The sequence below is a fragment of the Pseudochaenichthys georgianus genome, chromosome 24 (genome assembly GCF_902827115.2).
Source record: "Pseudochaenichthys georgianus chromosome 24, fPseGeo1.2, whole genome shotgun sequence".
Taxonomy (NCBI): domain Eukaryota; kingdom Metazoa; phylum Chordata; class Actinopteri; order Perciformes; family Channichthyidae; genus Pseudochaenichthys; species Pseudochaenichthys georgianus.
Genome location: NC_047526.1, coordinates 7,656,892 through 7,681,644, shown reverse-complemented (window position 1 = coordinate 7,681,644; position 24,753 = coordinate 7,656,892). Strand labels below are relative to the sequence as shown.

The window sequence follows — 24,753 nt, the reverse complement described above, 5'->3', positions numbered from 1 at the left end:
CCGTATAAGATTGCAATTGTAATTATGTTACTGCTAGCCTATTATGAACCACTAGCTGTTGTTCATAGTAGGTTGGCATATTACACTGAACAATAGTGTGCTGCTGTTACAGCCGCTGTCACCTTGTGCCCTTAACTCTGTTTGTGTGTGTATGTAAATGAGCTGTGCGGTTCCTATGCTGTCAGTGGCCGTACCGACCTCGCAACATCCGCGGTGATTGGACGGACGTCACCCGCTTCTGCCACGTCACCCGGGGGAGGAGTATAAAGGCCGGGCACGGACACCATTCGGGAGGCTCTGTATTGTGTGACAGACGCCTCAAGCCTCTCATTGTGACAAGGCCATTTTCTGTGATTCCTTAGACTGCCTAGCAGTGGATATTCTGTGCCCCGTTAGACTGCCTAGCGGTGTGTTCAGTAGGGTTCTGTGCGAGCACACTGATTAGCAGTGTGTCGTCGTATTCTGTGTTTAGTATAGGGGTTGTGTGTGTGTATTGCTTAGATCCAGGTTGCTTAGCTCCTGTAGAACAGCATTTAGGATATTGACATTGTGAAACAGTTTAGACCCAGGTTAGCTTGGCGCCTGTAGATCAGCATTTGTGAAAGTATTGCTTAGACCCCGGTGATTAGCCCGGTTGATCAGCAACAGCTGTGTTCCCACACCTCCTCATTTTGTTTAGTGTTTTGTTCCACTTTAGAAGTGAGGTACTTTCTTTCTTTTGTATTATATTGTGCAACTCTCTTATGGAGTTCCCCTTTTTGTTAAATCACAACAGTTTGGTCCGTTGTTGGTCCAGGCTGTTCGTGTGTATATTACTGTGTTCATTGTTTTGGGTTACAAATAAACCACCGGTAACATATACTAAATCCAATCTGGTCGTGTCGTGTCCCTTTGGTCCCCCTAGCGGCCCAATAGGGAGCGTAACGGCTGCCTATTTCTATGTTTATAGAGTTGGGACATGTTTTTTGGCTCGGAGTGAGCACTCCTTGGTTTTGTTGGTTTGCTGGGGGCGTGTCAGAGTGAGCGCTCTCTACTTTGCGAGGATCTTTGTAAACGGAGCATGGAGATCAACACATGGAGCAGAGACGTCATGTAAACTGTGTCTGTGATGCTTGAGCCTTGGAGACCATGGAGGTTTCTCAATACTCTAATTTCCCCTCCTCGACTCCTATCCTTGACTCCTATCCTAGAGACTTAGTCCCGCCCACAGGAGATGCGAGCCAAGGAGGGGAACCGAGGAGAGAGGAGGGGAAGCAGCAGGCAGTGAGATAAATGAGAACTCCTCTCCTCTGAGCGGTCATTTTAAAGAGGGTCCATTAATGATGACAGGAGGCACAGCAGTCTGATGGACAGATGTGTTCATGACGACTTATATATTTACTTTAATTAATTCACAGTGCGGTATAATGCGACAATAACAGGCTACAGATGCGGACATATACACACACACACATATTTATATAAATATATACAATTTTTAAAGTATGAGAGCACTCTCATAATACTCCTCTCTCTGGTCGCTGAAATGTGGAATTGAAATTACGGGCCAAAAGTTGCACAAGTATTAAAACTAAAGTAAGCATACACCAAACCAACTGAGAGCCGTCTGTCCGCCGCATCTACGCACTGTACAACACGCACCTACACACTATACCTCACACACCTACTGCTCCTAAAGCATAATCAGGCTACAGCCGTTGTGTATTTTATTATGTGAAGCACTAAATGGTCTTAGAAAAATATGGACTCTTTGTTTGTAGATATCTACTAAACTACAGCATACAAATACAGAGAGTAATGTAGGCCTGTTATGCTTGGTGATATATGTGTTACGCACTGCTCTGCTTTCTGTACGGACCTCACAGCTGTTCTCACTGTAAACATCGCGTCGTGATGAAAGCAGTTAATAAAATAATATCCAGGGGATGCATGCAGAGCTGAGATAAGTCCGGCCGTGCGTCACGACTCTTTGAAACATCTCTGTTCCCGGAAATGCATCCGCGGATGAGGCGTGGAGGACCCATCAGTGTCTCCTTGCTTAGAGCTCCTCCAGAGAGCCTGCTCGGTCCTCGATGTGCATTTAGAGAAATTAGATGTCCTTCAACATGGCACGCTGAAATCCATTTCCGGGTCACTATAGGACCGAGGAGTCGAGGAGGGGAAATTAGAATATTGAGAAACCTCTTATTTGTCGGAGTTATTCATGTGCAATTTGGATGTGCAGAATGTTTGAAGTTTGTAACTTTTGGTCTGAAGCTAGTTGAATGTGCTAATTTAGCTAATGGTGATCTGTGCTATTTATAGCTAATAGTGATGCTAATGATAGCTAATTCCTTTAATAGTAGTATGTGTGTCGTTTGTACAGTGCTACTTATATGTTATGTAAAGCCTGCATCGCTGGTCCCGTTCGAGTCCAGTTTTGGATAGTCTGCCGTGGTTTCGTTCCATTTCAAAGAGCTGTTTGACGCTCGGCGTAACCTGCCACTCCAACATCCAATGAAGATTAATAACGTGGTTTGTAAAGCAAAGGGACTTTAGTCCCAAATGAGAGCTGAGGATTATGGGTAGTGTATGGTCTTCGGCCATCCTAAACTCTGAAATGTTTTTCGGATTTCATATCGCATTAACACCATATCCCATCGTGCATTGCGGATAAAACATCCAACAACCGAGCTTAAACCCTAGCTGAGGATCTTGGTTAATCAGTTCAGTGGGTGTGCATTGCAATGAGGCTCGAAATGTCCCTTATTGGCCTACGTCTGTTTCCGGTTATTATATTTTGAAATTCAGTTCCTGACGGACGCCAAAAAAACCAGAGATTATAGAATTAAACAAATAAATAAAAACAAGGATAATTGTGTGTTATTGTTGAGTAAATAACAGTGTGTTATTTAGAAAAGAATAACACAGGCACGAAACATACTACCAATAGAAATACATTGCTTTTAAAATTGTTCTGTGTGGAAAAAAAGGGAAAATCATGTTGGTGAACACAAATCAATAGATTAAATGTCGTGACTATAACACGAAATGCCGTGAGACTGGGTTGTGATAGCTTGAAAATGTTTAGCAGAAATTGTGTTTACCATATTCACTATCTTAATTGTGTCTGTTGGCGTGCTAATTTGTGTTAGTTAGCACAGCATGTGTTAGTAATGCAGGTCATAAACCAAAGTATTGGACAAAGTGAAACCCTTATGAAGGGGCTAGAAGAAAAATAACATTACATTAAATAATTAATTGTTCCTGAGGTGAATATGAATGTGCAAACACATTTTTTTATGGTAAAGATTTATTGGTTGTTATCCATAACCTAAACCTCCCTGAAGATCCCAATTCAGAACAGTTGATAGACGTATTGAGATATGTGCAAGATACTGTAACTGGGTTATTCAAATTACTGTGATTAATCGTTCCTTCCTTGTTGTCGAGAAAATACTTGCTATGCTATTGCGGGGGGCCAACAACATGGACATAAAAAAGGAGTCCTGGACTGCCAATGGTTGTAATGAGCCAAACTCAACGTGTTTTTTCTACCAACCTAGAAATACCAAAAGTGGCATACATTTATATTTAATCCGGTCCATTGGCAAACACATACACTTTATTGACCATTGTGATACAAGTGAAAACAATGCATGAACACATTTGCTTCTGCTTCACCTGTAGTATTGTGTTTTGATGATCGACCACATGTTGTTCTCGAGCAGTGGTTCTCAAATGGGGGTACGCGGACCCCTAGGGGTACGTTGGAGTACTGCAGGGGGTATGTGAGATTTATTTTATGTTAATGGAAAAAACAACAAAAGTAATGCATTTAAACAAACTGCTAATAGTAGATTAACTACTTTCTTCAAAGGTCTACAGTAATTCTGGATAATAAAATGGGAAAAATAAACTGGGTGCTCTCTTTTCCTCTCCCTCTTCTGACAGCCCGTCAGGCTCGTGCAGCTCGCTGAACCTGTAATAAGTGACCCGACAGTAAAGAATACGTATATTATTTATAACTAGTTTAGCTAGTTCCAGAGTAGATTTACTAGCTAAATGTGTTAGGTCTAACTCTTAGTGTATTTAATTTTGCTCCGCTCAACGGTCCATCTCAGCGGCGGAGCTGTGATCATGCAGAGCTGCGTGTTCTCCGTCAGCAGCAGCTGATCTGATCTCTCTCTCTCGCGTCCGGTTATACTTCACTCGCGTTTATGTCCAAATCTATCAGATCTAGCTAGTTCTAGTTAATTATTTGACTGCCTGCTTATCAAAGGACACCTAAACAATAAGCGTTGCTTGGCAACGGCGTGTGGCCGCAAAGTACAGCGCAGCATTATGCATATGTGTATATGAGGGGTCAAAATCCCATGCTCATAAAATGCTCATATATTTGTTTCTCTTCATTCCCCACGCCCCAAAATAAATAAATACATATACCAATTTTAGGAAAAGTAAGGAAGTTTGAGCAGTGTGGGTTTTATATTAACTGAGTTACACATATTTCAAAATGTGAAGTGTAATAACTGCAGTTTGCCTCCCTGTCAGAATGACAAAGGTCCTCAGTGAAGCTCAAGCCCATGTTTCATTACATTGTAAGTACAACTTATTAAAAAGATCAGTTCAATGTAACTAATGTCGTCTTGGTGTTATCGCATGATGTTAAAATTGGTTTGCTATGAATTTAGTGATGGATTCTAAACATTTGAAATGTAGCATTTAAGTGTTTCTCGGTTACAATGTTGTTGTTTTAATAAATCAGACACTGATGGTGCAGCGCTGTGCTGTACCTCTTTATACAGGCTTTTTTTTGCGCTGATCAGGGGGTACTTGGCTGAATTATTTTTTCAAAGGGGGTACATTATTGAAAAAAGTTTGAGAACCACTGTTCTAGAGGACAGTAGTTGTCCCAGTGAGGAACAACATGTTCTTACCCAAATGTGCCCTTTAAATACCTGCATGTGTGTATGTGTGAACCAATAGAGGACAGATGTTCATGCCCTTAAAGATGTGAAGAACAACAAGTACTATACAAAGGTTAGACCTGTAAACACACAGCAGGATAGCACGTGGATACAACATGCTGAGGACCATTATTTTAGACGACAGTGGTAAACGGGAATCGTGTACACATCTTGCAGGGGAAAGTACTCGTCACGTTTGACAAATAATCCCTGTGACCTGTCCTATCCTAAACCACAAGTTTAGGATAGGAAAGGTGAAATGTTGGGAGGGTAAAGGTAAAAGGTCACATTCTGAGAAGAGATCCTGAGTCAGTCAGGTTTTCTTTATTATCTTCAGGTGTCAGAGGAGCTACAGTTTAGGAGGAGAGGGCAGAGCGCTCATCTGGGGTTCTCTTCTAGTATTTGCATTTGACACAATATGAAACTATATGAAACTATTTTTGTAGGCCGACTGAAATTTAGTAGGTTCCGTTGTGAAGAAGCAATGAGATTTTTCTAGTGGATTATGGATTACTGCAGAAGAAAGCTCTTTGGTAAACACGGGTTTATGATCCTTACACGTTTTGTTCAGCAGGATCATTTACACATATTTACAACACTTTAAAGTAAAATGCTAACGTTAGGCTACAAACAAACTATATAACGGTCACATGGCTACGTATCAACACTGCTTAGCTAAAGGCCGCTAATGTTCTGCGTGATGACATTTTGTGGTCTCATTTAGTCAATAACTAGAAATAGATGTTTTTTTATGACACATAGACCCTTAGGATATTCCCCAGTGAGGTATTTAATGATGTGATTTATGTCCTTGAACAAAAATCACTTTAGGTTTTGGTAATCACAGACTTTATTTCAGGCATCGAACCAAAAATATGTTTGAAGAAACTGGAAGTGGCCATGCAGTTTTATGACTCATTCCTGCGCCACTCTATTGTGGTTTCTTATCATTCCACAAAGAGCCGTATGAAACCATCTAAAAAATAAAGAATTAAGCCCATCTTTGAGCCTGTGCAGCTTTTCCTTCGGCCTACAAACCCAACAGTTTTAGATTCCAGTGTACATTTGCTCCACTAAGCAACTAAAATGATTTGAAATCACTCTTCACCCGGGCGTGGAGGCGAGTGCTCAAGTGGAACTGTGTGTTCATCTGTGTGCCTGAGAGGGCATGCACACGTTCATAATGTGTATACATGAGGTTGTGTGCCCGTGTGGGTCTGTTTGTATTTGGTGTGCACACTTTTGTAAAGGATATTTAGAACACAGATGCAGGTTAGAGGAATGGTCAGTGAGACAAGGCAATAACACAGAAAAAGCCCCAATAAGCAGGTTTCAGGCCAATTCGCTTTCATTAATAGTTTCTATTCATCACTATACTGAACTCATCCACAGTTTAATATTAGTTTACTGTTTATACTGACCACCAAGATCTATACCAAATTGATGTTGCTTTTCAGCCATTGCGTGTCAATAGAATGACCACGTTAGGACCATACATAAGATCATAAGAGCCTAATTTAGCAGACAACTGAACATGTTACTGCTTTAAGATGTTCCTACAACCTTAGATGTGATGGTGTACATTTTCTGTTAGTTATGATAACTTACCAATCACCAATGCAATTGCTTTAAAAACATCTGGATTTATGACACCATTGCATTTTTACGAGGTATCACCTCAGTTGAAGATATATAAAGTAAACTATAATAGAAAAAGAGGTACAAGCATCGGCACTACACTATGAAAGCCAGGTATCCTTTGTTAAACAAGCCAATATTTTCAAAATAATTTCATGGTTATAGTATATCTTACTCTGATAGTGAAATGAAAGTGAATGAACCATCGCCCTGCTTTGTAGAGTACTGTACCTCGCTGCTGCTGCTGCTGTGGCCAGGGTTCTCTAGCACAGCATAAGCTAGAGCCGACAGGATGAAGTGAGATGGAGAAGCAAGATGGCACAAGTTAAAGAGTATGGTTTACAACTACACCCATGTCAACATGTTCAATTAAATATTCTCAAAACTATTTTGAAAAGCTTATAGGAAAGTGATGTTAAGTATAATTCGTAGTTTTATAGAAATCCACCTTTAACTTCACCTTAAAAGTGCATTGTGTTTTGAACCTACTAAATCAGACTATCTCCTGATTCATGTAGGCATTGGTATGACAATGGATGAAATACATATCGATATTAAACAAGCTCTTTAATGCTTTCCACTATTATATCTCTACCATGCCAGGAGGAAGCATATTATAAACTCCATGTCTATACTTTTTATGATTCCTTAAATAAATGTTAAAGAAAAATATGCCCTGTGACTAAAAAACAAAGGGGATTTCCAGAAATATTGGAACCTGAACAATTTAATATAGCTGTGACAACAAGGTGTTTTTACCAGGGGAATATGGTTTGGGTATATTGCAATAAAGAAAATTGGAATTAGTCCGAACATATCTCAGAAAATGTAGCTATTATCAAGAAACAGCACCTCGTCTCCCTGGCATATCTTCATCTACTTGTAATTAAAAACCAAACACTGGCTCCATTGCTCATGATGTTGCTTTTCGACCCGTGTGGTAAAGCTGTGATAAACCTATTGACATCACTATTAACAAAGTACCTACCTTCATAAAAAGACAGCAACAGCACATTTGCAAGGATAGGACTGGCCAGCATGTTTCAAGTGTTTACTCACAGCCTTATCACGCATATAAAAGAACAACTCCATGTTAAAGTTGCAATCCTTTTGGGGATAATTAGTCTTCAAGAATTCTGTGCTGATGCTGCCATGTTTGGCCACTACAAACTATAATCTGTAACCAACACGGCTCCACAAAAATCCACTTAAATCTTGTATCCATATAGTCACAGCAGCCTTTCCTGACATGTAATTAGACCCGATACAGATCAAGGTCAACTGTGTCCATATGGAAGATCATTTGGTTTAATTATTTGTGTTGAGAATAAAGCCATTCTGTCTTTACTACCACAGAATAAAAGGTAAAAAAAAAGGATTGTACCTTTAAGTGTTTCCATTGAAAAGTTCTATTAGACGGATATATCCAGGTTCCACACACTGCAGCAACCACATGACACAAGGAACAAGAATCCGGAGTGATTAATAACAGCATTATTAGACAAGAAACAGGAACATTATGCACTATTATCATTGAACATTTCATCAAAAACATTAGTGCAACCATTTTGTACCAATGTATAGTAGTTTTAACCCTCTGGTAGTTTCTCAATGAAGTAAAGAATCCAATTTTCGTAACATCACACGCATTAGCAGTAGTGGGCCTTATAGTAAACCTAGTTAGCCTGACAGAGCTACAGTATGTGAAATAACTTGCATGTGATTGCCAGAGAAATGGTTGCTTTATTCAATGATTTGCACTCACTTTGCTTTATCAGAGCTAGGAAAACAAACCAAGTGAAATAGGGTTTGAAAAAAACAAACATTTGAGTGCTCTTTATCACAGTTTCATAGATGTTTTACTCTAGCTGTAATCATTAAGGTTAACGTAATGTCTTTACATGTAATCCAATTATCGTCCAACACCGCCCGCCACATGCTCACCAGTAGAGATAGTAGAAGAAGGATAGGACGAAGAAGGACAGCTTGCACCAGGCCTCCTTTATGCAGAACTTGAGCGTGTCTCCGTTCATCACGGACGCTGGGTCGTAGAGTAGCTCCTTAGTGTCCGTTGGCGAATGGAAGTACCTACCACAGAGGGCAAAGACCACATCGCGGGTAGTTGACCCGTTCCAGACCCCAGGGAAGGGGGGAAGATAGGAGGTTGGAGGTAGGCGGGGGAGATGATGGGAGGAAATGGGGAAGGAGATAGTATGGAAAAATATGGCATGATGAGTTATGGATTTACCATCATGCAGCAGACATGGTGAAAATGAAGTTGAATCTGTTCGTAACTCCCTTTCCAGAACACTTCCAATAGTCCATGGTTTAGCAACAGTAACTATGCACTGACGGTCAAGCTCGAACTCTCCACATTCTGAAGCAGGTTTCTGAGTAAAATGGAATCAATTAAATTGTGTCGTAATCTGCCCTAACATTGGCTGTTATGCTTACTAGCTTGCAATCTTCTTTAGTAGCCTATGGCTGTGTGTTTTGCGTTTTACATACATTCACCGTTTTAGTTAAGTTAAAGGTCCCATGACATGGCCATTTCTACTGATCATAATTTAATTGTTGAGGTCTACTAGAATAGATTTACATTGTTCAATGTTCCAAACTCACATTGGTTTCTCATACAGCATCGCTGTATAGTATGTGTATTTACTCTCTGTCCTACACACCTTGTTGGAGATCCTGCCCCCCCTCCCTATGAGCCCACTGTGCACTGATTGGTCAGCTCGCCCACTCTGTTCTGATTAGTCAACCACCGTTACATCTGGACATCAGTGATTATGTGTTACAATGGCGTTTGTTAGCAACCAGAAAATGACAAACAGATGAGAATGCTGCGAGGGGTCTGGGTGTCGTGTTGGCGGGACGTTGCGGGGCTCGCGGCTCCGCCCTTTGAGGCTCGAGGAGCGGACAGTGTGAGTTGTATTACTGGTGTCGTTTCCTGGTTGCTGCGTGGAGTCTGAGAGACAGCGAGGAGCTCAGCCTGAGCACACACTCACAGCCTGAGCTTCGAGTGTGCACGCAGCACCGCGGCTGAGAAAAGATGTGTGTGTGTGTGTGTGTGTGTGTGTAGCTCCACGGAGCACCGCGGCTGAGAAAATATAAGGCTGAGTGAGTGTGTGTGTGTGCGGAGCTCCGCAGCGTTACGTCACTGTGACCAGGAAGAAGAAAATGGAAAAAGAAAAATCTCCAACGAGGCGTTCTGGGGCAGCAAAGACAGGTATTTTCTGTGTTAGAGTTTTACTCTCTCCAGGGTGTACTTTGAGGTTTTGTGACTCTGCAGGCCGTTGACATGCATAAAAACCTTCATAACACACAAGGGGGCGGGTAATAACCGGAAAAGCATGTCATGGGACCTTTAAGTGTACCTAATGCAAAGTATGGCAACATGCGTTAAGAGTACCCAGATGGATCACTCATAAGAGGTGAAAACGTTGAGTGTGGAACAATGGACTCGTCTCGCACTTAACAGCCGCCATCTTGCCTAAGTAGCGGAAGTTACAGGACCAGCTGCGATTGTGCGGGAGTTATACAAGTAGGCTATTTGTTTTCACTATGTAAGTAATATACCACTATACAAGTGTACTGAAGCTACCATTTATTTGATAGGGTTAATTTTAGCAACTTTTAAAGATTTGGTACCACAAACAATTGCTGCTAGCTAGCTTGCAATCGTCTCATCCGATGAAACCGCAGCTGTGTGCGATTTAAGACAACACTGCATGGTCAAAATGTACATACTACACAAAGGTTGACATTGTACGTCATGGCAGTGTACATAGGGAAGTATCCAAATTGAGACGCAGCACTCACGTTATTGTCACAAACACGATTTTCTCGTGTCACACAGAACGATTTAAAAGCAATGTATTTCTATTGGTAGTATGTTTCGTGCCTGCACCACGTATTTTTGTCCGGTCGGGTCTTTGAAGACCGGAAGCTGTGTGGTTCATAAAAACATTTTCTTACTCAATATCAAGCCACGATTATTGTTTTTATTTTAAATCCTATAATGTTGGACTTTCTTTGCCGTCCGTGAGGGAAATAAATGGGACTCAGAGCCGCAGAATACTGAGATCTGTATTTTTTACAGATCTTTTCCTTTTTGTTATTCTTTTCTAAATAACACAGTTATTTACTCAACAATAACACACAATTATCCTTGTTTTTATTTATTTGTTTAATTCTATAATATCGGGCTTTTTTGCCGTCCGTCAGGAACTGAATTTCAAAATAAAGTCACTTGAACCAGATGTAGGCGATACACACCCACTGAACTGATTACCCAAGATCTTCAGCTATGGATGAAGCTCGGTGATTGGATGTTTTAGCCACAATGCACGTTGGGATATGGTGTGTATGCGATATGAAATCTGAAAACATAAACAAATTAAAAATAATAATACTTTAATCCGAGTGTGATTGCTTTTCTCTTTGGAAGTCATCACATAACGGCATTGTAATACACGGTTCTGCTGCATTAAATATTACACATCTGTCGTAGTTCTTTATTCATAGAGCCCTGATTAGAAGACTTCTAGACAAACTGGAAGAACTGCTACCGAAACTGAATACGTGACGTGAATCATAAATATATCAGCAATTAAACAACATCTTCAATTTCTCTTCACACAATACGTCTCGTTGCAGTATCAACACTAATTCGGCTGACTTTTATATGTGACCCGCTCTATCGAAATCAGTCGGAATTCGCAAAGGCTCATTTCAAAATAAACGTAGATTTGTATAAAAAATATAGTTTTTCGCGGTTCGGGTGTTTTGTTTGATTTTAAACAAACAAAGTCTTGGCTTTCAGAATATGAAACTTTTATTTCCAAAATCACATGATAAATATATTTTTGAAGCTTGTAAAGGGAATATGACAGCTCTCACTTGCCACTCTGCTGTTCTGCAGCGCTGCTTCCCCTCCCTCAAGCTGAATTATGAATGTAAGGCGTATAGTAATCATAGATAGTTTGTTTTCATCTGATTTCAATTAAACAAAGTCTTGGCTTTCAGAATATTAAACTTGTTTCGGCAAATTCAGATGATAAATACAGCTTTGAAGCTCGTAACGGCATAATTACAAGCGGAGAACGGAGTAACTTGTGTTGAAACAAACACAATACACACAAACGCAAAATTACACAAACAAACACATGTATACACACACACACTCGCGAGCTTCCCCCCAGACCAGTAATCCAAACGAAAATATCTTCCCTCCGTAATAGTTTGATCATTTGCTCCGCTAATAATCAATCAGATCGATGGATTAATATTTGGAGTACAAAAACAATCCTGATATCATTAGAAAGCTAGGAATCTCCTCTTTCCAACAGTGTATACAACTCAAAATGTGTCTCCGGGTCAATGCGACTGATTTCGTTGGAGCAGGTCACATATTTCATCCAATTGGTAGATAGGTAGCGGTGCACAGCTGATAGACAGGGAATTGTAGTTTTTAAAGTTGAGAGAATAGTCAGGGGTTTTGGGTCATGGGACACACATCTATGGATTCAGAATGTCAATAGCTTACCATTCAATTAAAATATGTACCTTTCCGTCTGATGTTTTACAAATCAGATCTTAATGTGTCGAAGTAAAACATTTCAAATAATATAGCAATATCCTGTAAAAGTGAAAACATGAATAAAACTACACATCATCAGATGTCATACATACATAAGTGTCCAACACAAATAATAAAAAGTATAATTTGTTGTGTTACTTTAAACTTCACCGTTTTTTAACCCGCACCACCTAGTGGTTAAAGCAGGTTATTTAATTATTTTTGTTGAATATGTTATATATGATGAAAAAAATATTAAGAGCACATACATACTAGGGGGAAAGTAGAAGGTCAATGATAGAAATATAGAATGTAAAATATCAAGAAGATACTGTAAGTGATCTCCACAATAAAACAGTTTAGTGCACGATGTACAAAGATATGAATAGGCGGATGTGCAAAACAGAAAAACTAATTAACCTTTATTTAAACATTAAAGAATACTTTAAGTTAAGGTCTTCTTTTAAATAAGAAAAAAGCTTTGGGGGTATATCTACAGATAAATATTAAGCCTGACAAAGTACTTAACGTCTAATATATTGCTTTCCTGCAATGTTAACTATGTTGAAGCACTTATTTAGTGGGAATGCTGATGGAGCATTCCAACTACTTCTACGGACAAAATTCTTTATTTTTATTCCGCCGGGTTATTTTGTGTCTCTTCTGCTCCCACATAGAGCTGTTTAACGCTCGGCGTAACCTTGTCACACTGCCACTCCAACATCCAATCACAGAGCTTGAAGATTAATCGCAGGGTTTGTCAAGTAAAGGAACTGTAGTCCCAAACGATAGCTGGGGTTTATGGGTAGTGTAGTGTCTTCGGCCATCCTAAACTCTGAAAAAACTATTTGTTTCTCCGAATCGAAGGGGGAAAACACAAAAGCATTGTACACAATTTAAACCAATCAATGTTGTGTAATTAACAAGGATAAACTGATGTGTTTAGTTGATGAGTACTGCAGATTACTATGCAAACTTTGAGACTGGAAATACTGAATTCACCCCAAGCTTTTGCCTGGCAACACAATTCTGTTGATAGTTATTTCATATCGCATTAACACCATATCCCAACGTGCATTGCGGCTAAAATATCCAATCACCGAGCTTCAACCATAGCTGAGGATCTTGGGTAATCAGTTCAGTGGGTGTGTATCGCACGTCTGTTTCTGGTGACTTTATTTAGAAATTCAGTTCCTGACGGACGGCAAAAAAGCCTGATATTATAGAATTAAACAAATAAATAAAAACAAGGATAATTGTGTGTTATTGTTGAGTAAATAACAGTGTGTTATTTAGAAAAGAATAACAAATTAGAAGGAACAAATATTTAAAAAATACATATTTCAGTATTCTGAGCCCCATTTATTTTCCTCACCGATGGCAAAAAAAGTCTGACATTATACGATTTAAAATAAAAACAATAATCGTGGCTTGATATTGAGTAAGAAAATGTTTTTATGAACCCCACAGCTTCCGGTCTTCCAAGACCCGAACGGACAAAAATACGTGGTGCAGGCACGAAACAGACTACCAATAGAAATACATTGCTCGTGTGACACGAAAAAAAGGGGGAAATCGTGTTGGTGAACACGAATCAATAGATTAAATGTCGTGGCTATAACACGAAATGCTGTGAGACTGGGTTGGTCCAAGAGTGTTATTGTACATTTAATATCCAAAAAGACCTCTAGCCTGCTTTCTATTTCATGATTTGGTTATGATGAAGTTAAGATTCACTTTAAATGTTATCTGTGCAGGGACCAAAGTTAAATACAGTATTCCTGCAGACTGCAATTTCAACACATTAGCTTGGACCGTTTAAGCTGACAACATGTTTAAGTGCAAAGCTTGACAGGTAACAGTAAATAAGGGGATATGGGTAAAAGGTCTTCCCCTTATTTATGGTGTATGAATATCTCAATAGTTAACTTATCCTGTGGTGGAACAAGTTAAAGTTCCCAACAAGGCAAAGCATGATTAAATATGTGGTTGCATATTCAAACATATCTTCAAACAGTTCAGGTTTGTAGTATCAGGGCTGGGGTTTATTCTTAGTCAGTAAGCTCAGTTATTAAATTACAACTGTGGTGCATAACAAATTAGTTTATATTGAATCTTCAATTTAAGATATTCTCACTATTTAACATCTATCACCTGATGAGTAATTTAAAACCTGAAGGGAAATCCACCCTATAATAGAATAAACATGTGTTAATGCTATGTGTTTAGCATAATCAATATTTGTAAACACAAACAGCTCTCTCATAAAGCAGTGAAAGTTGAAAACGTGCTAAATAACCAAAAGAGGAAACCTGGCGGTGATTAATAGCAGAGCGGGTTTGGGAATTGAGAGGTTTTTCCTGTAGCTTTTACATCCCAGTGAGACTTACTTCTGCGGGGCTCTTATAATTAAACAGGAAATATGTCATACAAAAAATGAGCACTCAAAGAAAGTCATTATGATAATATACGTAGACATAGAAAGAAGGTTACAACTGCTGCCTGTTGGTTTAGAGAGAGCTGTTTATGTACTTATAAATGATTGCCTCGTTACTTTTTATTGGGGGAATTAGCCTTTCTTTCACCCCAGAACTGACACAAATGAACAGGATGCTGTAACAAACAAATATTGTATGTTAATGTAATAGACCAGTTGCATTAAGATAGTTTGCTTCTTTTCTGGTAAGTCCACAGAGCCCATCACGGAAAACTCAAATTTGATATGATATGTATGATAGGTATTGCAGTTCAACCAGGAAGCTACCATCATTATGCATGTGGTCTGTTGGGTCATATAACGTGCTAACAGATGGTTTATGCCTGTCCATATTGTATGTTAATTCACATATATTGGTTGTTCAAAGCTGTGAAATGATGATACATTTGATTGTCATTCATGAATTACAATGTAGTTCACATTTCCATTTGTCCATTGATGACTCATGCATGTATGACATTTTCAACAATGCATTTGAAAATGAGTCTTGATGTATTCAGCGTAATCCACATGTACAGAAGATACATGAATAAATGACTGATGACGAGGTAACATATTACATACTACAATATACATTTAGCTCATCAATTGATAAAAATATAAATAACTACAACTCCTCTGGATAAAGGTAACAGAAAAGACAATAAAACATGTTCATATTGAGACCACTTCTTGCCTAAACATATAGATACATTTATGTGGACAACCTTCCAGAGTATGAAAAACAAAGAAACATATGAGGGCCCGTACAGGCCGTAATTCATACTGGTCCTCTCACGCACATACATTCTCCTTTTACATACATATATTGTCACTCACATATTTATACATTTTTCACTCACACATATATACATTTTGCTCTCATATTCATATATGTTAACGCTCATATTTATACATTTTGCTCTCATGCACATTCATTCAATGTTTACATTTAATATTATAAATAATATACGCATATCTGAAGACAATGTATGTATGCAAGAGAAGAATGCATGTATGTATGAAGACAATGTATGTATGCAAGAGAAGAATGCATGTATGTGTGAGAGAAAGTAGTGGAAACGGAAGGAGTATGGTTGAAACGGAAGGCCGGTCATTATCGGACCTTGCATCTACGGACCATTTGTTTTTCTTTATTAAAAAAGTAAACTGAAGAGGATTCTTCTCTTGCATACATACATTGTCTTCAGACATGCATATATTATTTATAATATTAAATGTAAACATTGAATGAATGTGCATGAGAGCAAAATGTATAATATGAGCGTTAAAATATATGAATATGAGAGCAAAATGTATGAATGTGTGAGTGTAAATATATACGTGTGTGAGAGTGAAAATGTATGTATGTAAAAGGAGAAAGTATGTGTGTGAGAGGACCAGTATGAATTACGGCCTGTACGGCCCCTCATAGAAACACACGTACACACGCCCGCACTCACACAAGAACACACACACACACACACACAGACTTTGAAAAGGATTCAGCTGGCGACCAAAGCATTTGAAGAAACGAAAGCACAGCATGGCCAGCCTCTCTTGGAATTTCCCGTTACACACCCACACACACATATGGAAAGCTTTTAGTTGTGCATTTGTATTCATAAACATGGATATGTCCCTCAGTCAGGCTTCTCGACTGATGTCTGGCACATTGTCTGTCTGCCTGCATGTTGTTCGTTAGCCAAAGGTAATGTTCATATCTGAAGGTCGGAAAAGCCTGCAGGACAAAATATTGCTATCTGACCGGCTGAATGAAATGAAAATGTATCTGTTCACGACGACCATCGTCATGTTTGGCTCTGAGGACAATTAATGCTCGAATCCATCATCGTCTCGTGGGTGCTATACCAAACTCCTTCGCAGGATACCAAATATATCCTGAAAGAATCATCCAACAATACAGCAGATAAGGTCAACTCCTAATCCAATGGGGTTCTAGGTTTGCTGGCCACTGTTTCCGTGCCAATTGTGAACTCATTTGAGATCTTATCCCATGGAATCCTTTGAGGGGTGAAAAGCTAATCTTTACGGATTTCAGAATCGAAAATCTTGGAATTGCTATGGGCAACCAAACATTCTGATAGAGTTGTGCATGGTCTACCGATTTTCACGATGTTGATGATGATGATTGAAGTGTCATTGGAGACATTTTGGTTTGTTTACAACTAGTTTGTAAGGATAGGTTTGAATGTGTTTCCGATGGAAGGGATGGGGAACACATTCAGTCCTTTTCAGTAAGAGCCAGTTCCGTACAGAAAGACTGTATCTATTACTTTTAAACACAAAGACTTTGGAATACCAGAGACTGTGGATTTGGCCAACCCCAATTAGAGAGTGAATACATCTATAGATATTTTTATTTCAGTGTTCATATCAATTGGTTCCTGAAGTAGGAGCATCCTCAGTCTAAATATTCTACTGTGTTCTAGATTTACGTCTAAGGTTATATCGCCTTACTTTGTAAAAGTTGATAAAGTTATACATCTTATACGCAGCTATTTAGAGTTAAGCACAGAGTTAAGTCTGCATGAACTTCACTTCAGTAAAAATAGCATGAACACTGCTGAGTCATCTGGAACCATGGTTTTATTTCTGAGAATTAAGAGAGAGACATTTGGAATGAAAAAACAGCTAAGAATAGCTCATGTACAATTGTATAACCATTGTTGAACTTCTGGACAACTAGGAGACGTCTGAAAAACAATTCCATAAAACCATAACAGGAAAATGATGTAATGATAATGCAATGTATGTAAGCATATAAGGACATGTTTATACTTGAGGAGTTTGGTATTAATGTATTTAAAGTCATTTGAATGCACTGGTTACAGCATCCGATCTCGTTGAACCCTATAATAGTTTTGGTTTTATATGCAGGGTTCAGAGATATTAATTTATTTGAGTTAAAATGCCATGTGAGGTTAATTGAAATGAATCTGTGACACATTATTTAGGACGAGGGGTTGTAATGTCAGACTGTGGGACTTTGGGGGATTATTAACAAAGTGTAGATATGGATTCATTGAGCTACACTTTGGGCAACAACTTGCCCTTTATGGCCCCCAAAAAACGTTCAGAATAAGCCATAAGCTGTCCCTGATTTCAATGAACTCGTGGATGAACAGATAACTGGTTGCTTTATTGTATTACTTTATTTTTTTAGTTATAAGTAGGGTCTTTTGTTCCATGATTCCAAGTTTATGCTTCACGGATACAAATGTGGTCGCACAATTTGGCATTTAGGCGCGTTATTATAGGCACTACATCTTTCAAATCAAGCTTCAAAGTTATCAAGCTTTGCTGAAAGCAACTTTGTCAATCTGGCCTTTTAAAGTAGCCCTCCCAGCAACACCCGCGAGTCACATGTGCATATGGACTCACAAGCGAGAAGCTACACTTACATACACAAACGTACATACAAACACATCCATATAAGTTGGTGTGATCACTAATCAGTGTTTCCTTCCCTCCCTCTCCTCTGAATCACCTTGTCAATATCAGATCTCTACCCTATCATTCACTCGACTCCCACCGTCCTTTCTCCTACCACTTCCCACCGTCATGTTGCACCCTACTCAATCTACGTCTCCCTTCTTTTCCTTCTCCTCTCATCTCTCAGCTGCGCAGGAAGCTGCCTCTGTAGCCGCTGGGCATCTGGCACAGCCTCCAATTAATGAGACAGCAAGATGCTTTTCTCTCTCTGGCTCTCCTCTCCACTCAGTCTGTAACTTCAACCAGCTGAGCGCATGAGCTTAACTCAATCACGCTGCCAGCAGACTACATCTAACACACACTTGAGGAAAGAAAAGGAACAAAGACAAAGAAGAAGCAACTAAAGAAATCTTAAGATCAGCGAGTAGAGACCCAGTTTTTGAGAAATTGCCTTTCAGAGTCTTGTGTTAGAACACTGATTTGTAACCGTGCATTTTCTCATAAACATTTGTCTGTACATCCTCAGAAAATAACGCCAGATATCTTCATAGTATAAATGTGGGGGGCATCTGGATGTGATTAAAAATCAGCAGAAAAACCCCCCCAAAGAAGTAATGTGATCCTCAATTATTCTGTATTTGTTGTAAATAAATCCCATTTAAAAACCGAAACCAACATTAATTGGTCCTATAATTGTCTATTTCTAATCTGAACTGCATCATTCCATTATTGTCCAAGACAAAAAGTTGTTATTGGAAATGTTACGCAAAAACCCAGATGACTTTCTATTCCAATGTTTTCACAGTTCTCGCTATAGGAATGCATGTTTGTGTCTAACAGGCACATCATTCCTGGGAATACTAGAATCGTAGCCACTTGCCAACAGACAAAAAGCAAGCCTACTTGCCAACACAAATACAAGTTTAATTTAATCTTCAGTAAATTTGAATATATTATACATTCAACAAGGACAAGCCTAACCCTAACCTGAGAGCACACCATCCATCCATCCATCCATCCATCCATCCATCCATCCATCCATCCACCCATGCATCCATCCATCCACCCATGCATCCATCCACCCATCCATCTATCCATCCACCCACCCATCCATCCATCCATCCATCCATCCATCCATCCATCCATCTACAGTGTATCCATCTATCCATCCATCCATCCATCCATCCACCCATCCATCCATCCATCCACCCATCCATCCATCCACCCATCCATCTATCCATCCACCCATCCATCTATCCATCCATCCATCCACCCATCCATCCATCCATTCATCCACCCACCCATCCATCCATTCATCCACCCATCCATCCATCCATCCATCCATCCATCCACACACAAACGTATGAATTGTATAGTCACCTCCATGTGTTGTAGAAGAGCAGGGGGATGTTGAGGCCTACGGTCAGCCACTCCTGGGCACACAGGAACATGATGCAGAAGAGTCCATGGATGGAGTACTCTGGCAGCACCAACTATGACCAAGGATGCAAGAAACAGGAGGAAGAGGGGGAACAGTCAGAGGGAAGAAGAGGGGAGCCAAGAACAACCGATTATTCAGACATACAATAAATCACTGATGAAGCAGAATATACTTGAGTTTGTCTCGTTATTCTTCCACTCGTTTATTGCATTGCTGGTGATTTAGTTAAATGTAGACAGAGTGACATTTGTTCCGTGATAATAACTGCATGAACTGACCAACATGAATAAACCAACACTTAGTGAAGTTGGTAAGCAGATGCCACATGATCACTTGAATGCCCCCAGGTGTAAGAAAACACCAACAAGTAACAAGTATCATCATTAGCTTTTAAGACCTAACATTACCTGGAATTTTGCCACTGAAAATATGTCCATCTGCAAGTATTCCAAATGGCTTAATGTCCCCGATCTATGTTATGGAGGGCTTAACTTCGCAATGGGAAGCACATCGTGATGGCATAGCTTCAAATGATCATAACAACTGGAAGACTCTGGACTACGGATGCAGGGCTAAGGTAAGGGTTAGGAAAGCAAGCCTGCCTATTTGGAAGGATATGTGTCAATGTGACTATATCCTAAATTGGTAAAGCTTTATAGCGTACTATTTGATTTTGTATGCCCTTAGCAAACCGTCTCGAATTAACACATCCAGCATATACAGAGCAACATCTGAATGTATTTCTCCTTTTTCTATTGACGTTACAAATGTAATAGCAATATTAACTTTCCCTTCTGTGTCAACTGTTAATTATAATGATTAGTGCATTTACGCTTACATACGATATGTGCTATGAGATCTACACTATACTAGATCTATTAACTGCAGATTTTCGACTTTTGTTAAAAGCTATTATATATGTAACCGGTGTCGCTAAGCGGTCTCTGCGTTGTGTTTTGCGTTGTTCATGGATGACCCGAGCCAGCATACAGTTTTGAGGATCTCCGTTTTATTACTGACAATCTGACAAAAGATACAACAATCAGTCTAACATTAGCTTTCCCTCACCGTGACTTCTCTCACGTGGAACATTTACACACTTCAGAGGTTCCGCCCACTGATCTCTGACCTTGTCAGGTATTGAACATTCAATAAAATGAAGAACACAGAATTACTTAAAAATAAAACACGGAATTTGTGTGATTATACTAAATGATTCACAAATAAACCCCACTGCATATTTACAACTGTTACATATATATATTAGAAACCTTCATATTATGGATATGCAACATTATCTGCTCTAACGTCATCATTTCATGAGGAAAATATTGGAAATGTTAGTTGTTGTAAACAGATTAGAGCAGTGATGTGTCAAATTAGTCTCAGGTTTCACCTATAGGCAACTAATCCTATTAATCAAACAAATTAAACCAGGTATATGATGTATGAGTGAGTCAATATGAAGCAGCAGCTGGATTACATCTGGGAACCTGAATATCACCAGACAGCTGAGAGAAAAGCACAGGCATGTCGGCTATGCATTACAGTGATGCTCTGAACTCTTTTCTGCTGTATGTACCCACATACACCATCTGACAAAAACACAAAACACCATTTGTGAGTCTGGTCTCTTGATTAGACATGCGGAGTTGTAGGTTCCTAACACAGTAAAAAGACCCAGAAGTACCTCCACGATAAGAGCTGAATTCTCTAGAACAGTGCTTCTCAAAGTGTGGTCCGTGAGCGCCTCCTAGTGGTCCGTGAGTATATTGGTAACATTTCACATTGGAAATAAATAAATACATTTAAGTTTTCCGCACACTATCGTGGGAATATCTCCGCAATGGAGCGAGCTTAAGTTACACTTTCGATTGCATGATATAGCCCAGATAAACACCTTCATCCCACATGTGGCCACTTGTTTGTACCATTTTCAGGCGATTTGTAAAAAACGATGTGTTTTTGGATATTTGTGGAGTTAGGTGGTCCGCAAGTGTTTTTGTATTGGTTAAGTGGTCCTTGGTATGAACAAGTTTGAGAAACAATGCTCTAGAAGATAGGAAAGGAGCTACAATGCTTCCTTTATAATCTCCTTTAGTTTAGGATACACTGGACCGTCCTTTCTGAAAGGAAATAATGCTGTCCCACAAGTCTTTGCGGCAGCTACATTGAAAGTGAAGCACCATCCACTACTATCATGTCAAAATACGGTGCATTTTCCAACTTATACCAGATTTTGCCAAAGTGCTTTGTTGTTGATGCTTAGAACCTTTAAGACAAGGTTAAACCAAAAGATTAACCATGGACTTTACGCAAATGACAGTTAGGGGTAAAGCATAACCCAAAGCATCGTAATGAAATCATATTATTTACTGCTGTGCACGTTTGTAAAGACCCCAAGAAACATATTTGTGTATTTCGATGCACTTTCAGTAGTCCATATACAGATACCAATGTTCGTTTTCCAACAGCCAATGCATATCAATAACATCCACTGGCTTATCATTTACGTTGTCCACCACGGTTGTCTTTCCCTAACCCAATGACATTGTTCACTGAGTTTAAGGAAAAGTGGTTAGGTAAAGACGTAGGACCTGATTTGTTTTAACAATTTGATCGCAGCAAAAGTTTAGGGAAGTCGCTCTGCTCTTGTTTTCATTAAAGTTGGATCAAAGATGTCTATAATGTCTATAATAATATGTAACTAAATAACCAAATCTAATCAAGATTCAACAACTGTATTGTCATTTTAAAAGCAAAACGGTGGCACATTTGATCAAACCTTTCACATTTCAGTTCTCAAATGGAATGACGTTAATACGTCGTCCTAAATCACAAATTAGAATTAAGCCTTGTGGTTTTATTTAACTTACTCACTATTGTGCAGCTGTTTTGAAGCAGTGTTTACCCCGCTCCACCCACAGGACCACTCCTCCCTCAGCTTCATCATCACTTAGTCCAACTAAAAGGTACCATGGGGTCAGATTAGAATTTTCCAAAGGGGGTTTCGTTTAGCATGAAACAAGAAAATAGAAAGAACGGGAGGTGATATAAAACTATTTCTGCTAAAAAGTTGGCAATGATTGAGAGTCGGGCCTAAACATTCCAGATGTGTGTATCTCACACTGCACTGTCACTTTTATTCATGTATCTTTGCTTTTAAATGAGTTTTTAAATGTCATATGTTTCTTAATGCTCTTAATGTCTTTCATTTTTGTAAAGCACTTGGTGGAATTGCCTAGTGTTGAAATGTGCTATATAAATACACTTGCCTTGCCTTGCCTTAGTCCTTTCTTGGTTGTATGGCAGATTGTAACCATTTTAAGATTTGGCATGCGATCTATGAAGCTTGGCTTTCCAACCTTCAGTGATGTTTGGCCAATCAGACTGTGCATTTGAAATTGCTTGCCATGCAAAACACTGAACACCTGGATAACCAAAATGCCTTAGTCCACTGAAATTTGCTTTCCAACGACTTTGTTAATGTTATTCAGGAAGAAAGCCACTTCACTTCGCATGTATATTTAACAGCATACAGGGCGACCCATTACGGTGCCATTCATGACCGCCTGGCCTCGAACATTACGGTATACGCTGCCTTAACTAGGCGGTGTTCAGGATGCATAATTCAGGTGGCTACATGCCTCATAACAGAAACACTTTTTCACTGAATATGTCTTTAACAGCAGGAGACAGGAAAGCTGCTGCTAAGACTACTTTTAAATATATCCATTTGCTGTGACACGTACAGCAGGGCGCCTGCACACGCACACACACGCTCACTCACAAATACACACACACACAATAGCTCTCCCCTCCCCACGCAGACAACAAGCTCATTAAAAACAAATAGTCACACTGAGCTTTACATTCTCCCTTTTTTGTCCCCTTCTTGTTCAAATCCCTAATGCATGTTGGCTGGCAGCACTCAGATGGAGGTACAAGCATGACACGCAACTACGCAGCACTAGAGAAAACATGAAACTTTACTGAAAACATGAGAACAGCCTTTTGTTCCTAAGTGGGCTTGTATGCAAAATAACTGTAACAATGTTGTACATGTTTTGCACGGAAGCATGTAAGATATAAATGCTAGTCTTCAGTTATGTACAGGGTTTAGACCACCAGCATTACAGTACTGTACATGTCTGAAAGCATTATGTATAGAGTGGTGCAGGAATGAGTCCTAAAACCTGGAAACAAGTTAGCATTTAAGCACTTTCGTTTCCCTCCTATGGAAGTCAACCTTTTTTGAACGTGTTTTGATTAGATGCCTGATATAAGACCTGTGGTTTCAGGTTTTGATCAAAAACATAACATATATCAGTAACTACCCAACTTTTAAATGTCTTAAGCTTCTATGTGTCCAAAAGACGGAGATTACTAAACGTCATCACGCTGAATATTAGCCGCCTTTAGCTTAGCGGTGGTGATGCGCAGCCATGCCACTGTGATGTAGTCTGCTCGTAACCTTTTTGCTTCAAGTCATTGCATCTAAGCTCCAAAAATCAGAGTATAAAAGGTGCTCTATTTTTTTTATAAATGATGGTTTGCTGGTGGGAAGACAGTGAGGGACAATATTATTTTTACTGGTTGGATTGTAAAAAAAGAGGATTTATACTTGAATAAAAGGAACCAGTGACCTTCTGATTGGAGGATAACCATCTACCTTTCACGGAGTTTGTCGAAGAAGTCACGTATTCAAGAAACAGGAAAGCAAAAAACAGCAATGGAAACACAATTTTCCATCTTGGCAGATAATACCGCCGGTATCTTAATATAAAAAACTCAATACCAATAATTGTCCATTAACTTTGACTACATTTGAGCACAAAGCATTATTCCCACACTTTGTGTGGTTGCAGCTTCATCTAGGATTCCACAATGTGGGCAAAATGATCTCCATTTGCTAGGTTTCTGAATCTTCTATCCTATTCTTCTGGGATTGCACACCAATACTTGGCTGGGTAGTGGAATTAGGCTTGAGGTCCTTGCTGGATTACTTTAGCCCCCTACACGGCAATCTACTTTCGCAACCGCTCGGCCATGGCTGTCATTTTGTCTGGCAGATCTGGTTAGTTGGACATATTACCGCGGGTGGTCAAAATGTCCTTTCTGCTTTTAACAATATAATATATATATTTGCACCTTGATTCCAATGTTCTGACCACAAACTCTTCAGTCAAGGTCCAGTGAGCAGTCAGGT

General features: G+C 39.4%; 1 protein-coding gene across 3 annotated transcripts in view; it reads right to left on the bottom strand.

Annotated features, from left to right (window-relative positions):
* The window catches only part of cnih3 (cornichon family AMPA receptor auxiliary protein 3), a 100,702-nt gene that overhangs the window by 12,963 nt on the left and 62,986 nt on the right, over positions 1-24,753 (bottom strand). The window contains exons 4-7 of one of the 3 annotated variants that reach the window (XM_034075497.2): positions 19,484-19,596; positions 8,532-8,675; positions 7,972-8,027; positions 6,819-6,865 (exon numbers count right to left, since the gene is read on the bottom strand). In XM_034075497.2, coding sequence (XP_033931388.1) covers positions 8,000-8,027; positions 8,532-8,675; positions 19,484-19,596 — 285 coding nt within the window. In that variant the 3' untranslated portion in view covers positions 6,819-6,865; positions 7,972-7,999. Of the gene's footprint in view, positions 1-6,818; positions 6,866-7,971; positions 8,028-8,531; positions 8,680-19,483; positions 19,597-24,753 lie in introns of all 3 variants that reach the window. The other 2 variants (XM_071201938.1, XM_071201939.1) reach the window with 2 other exon arrangements.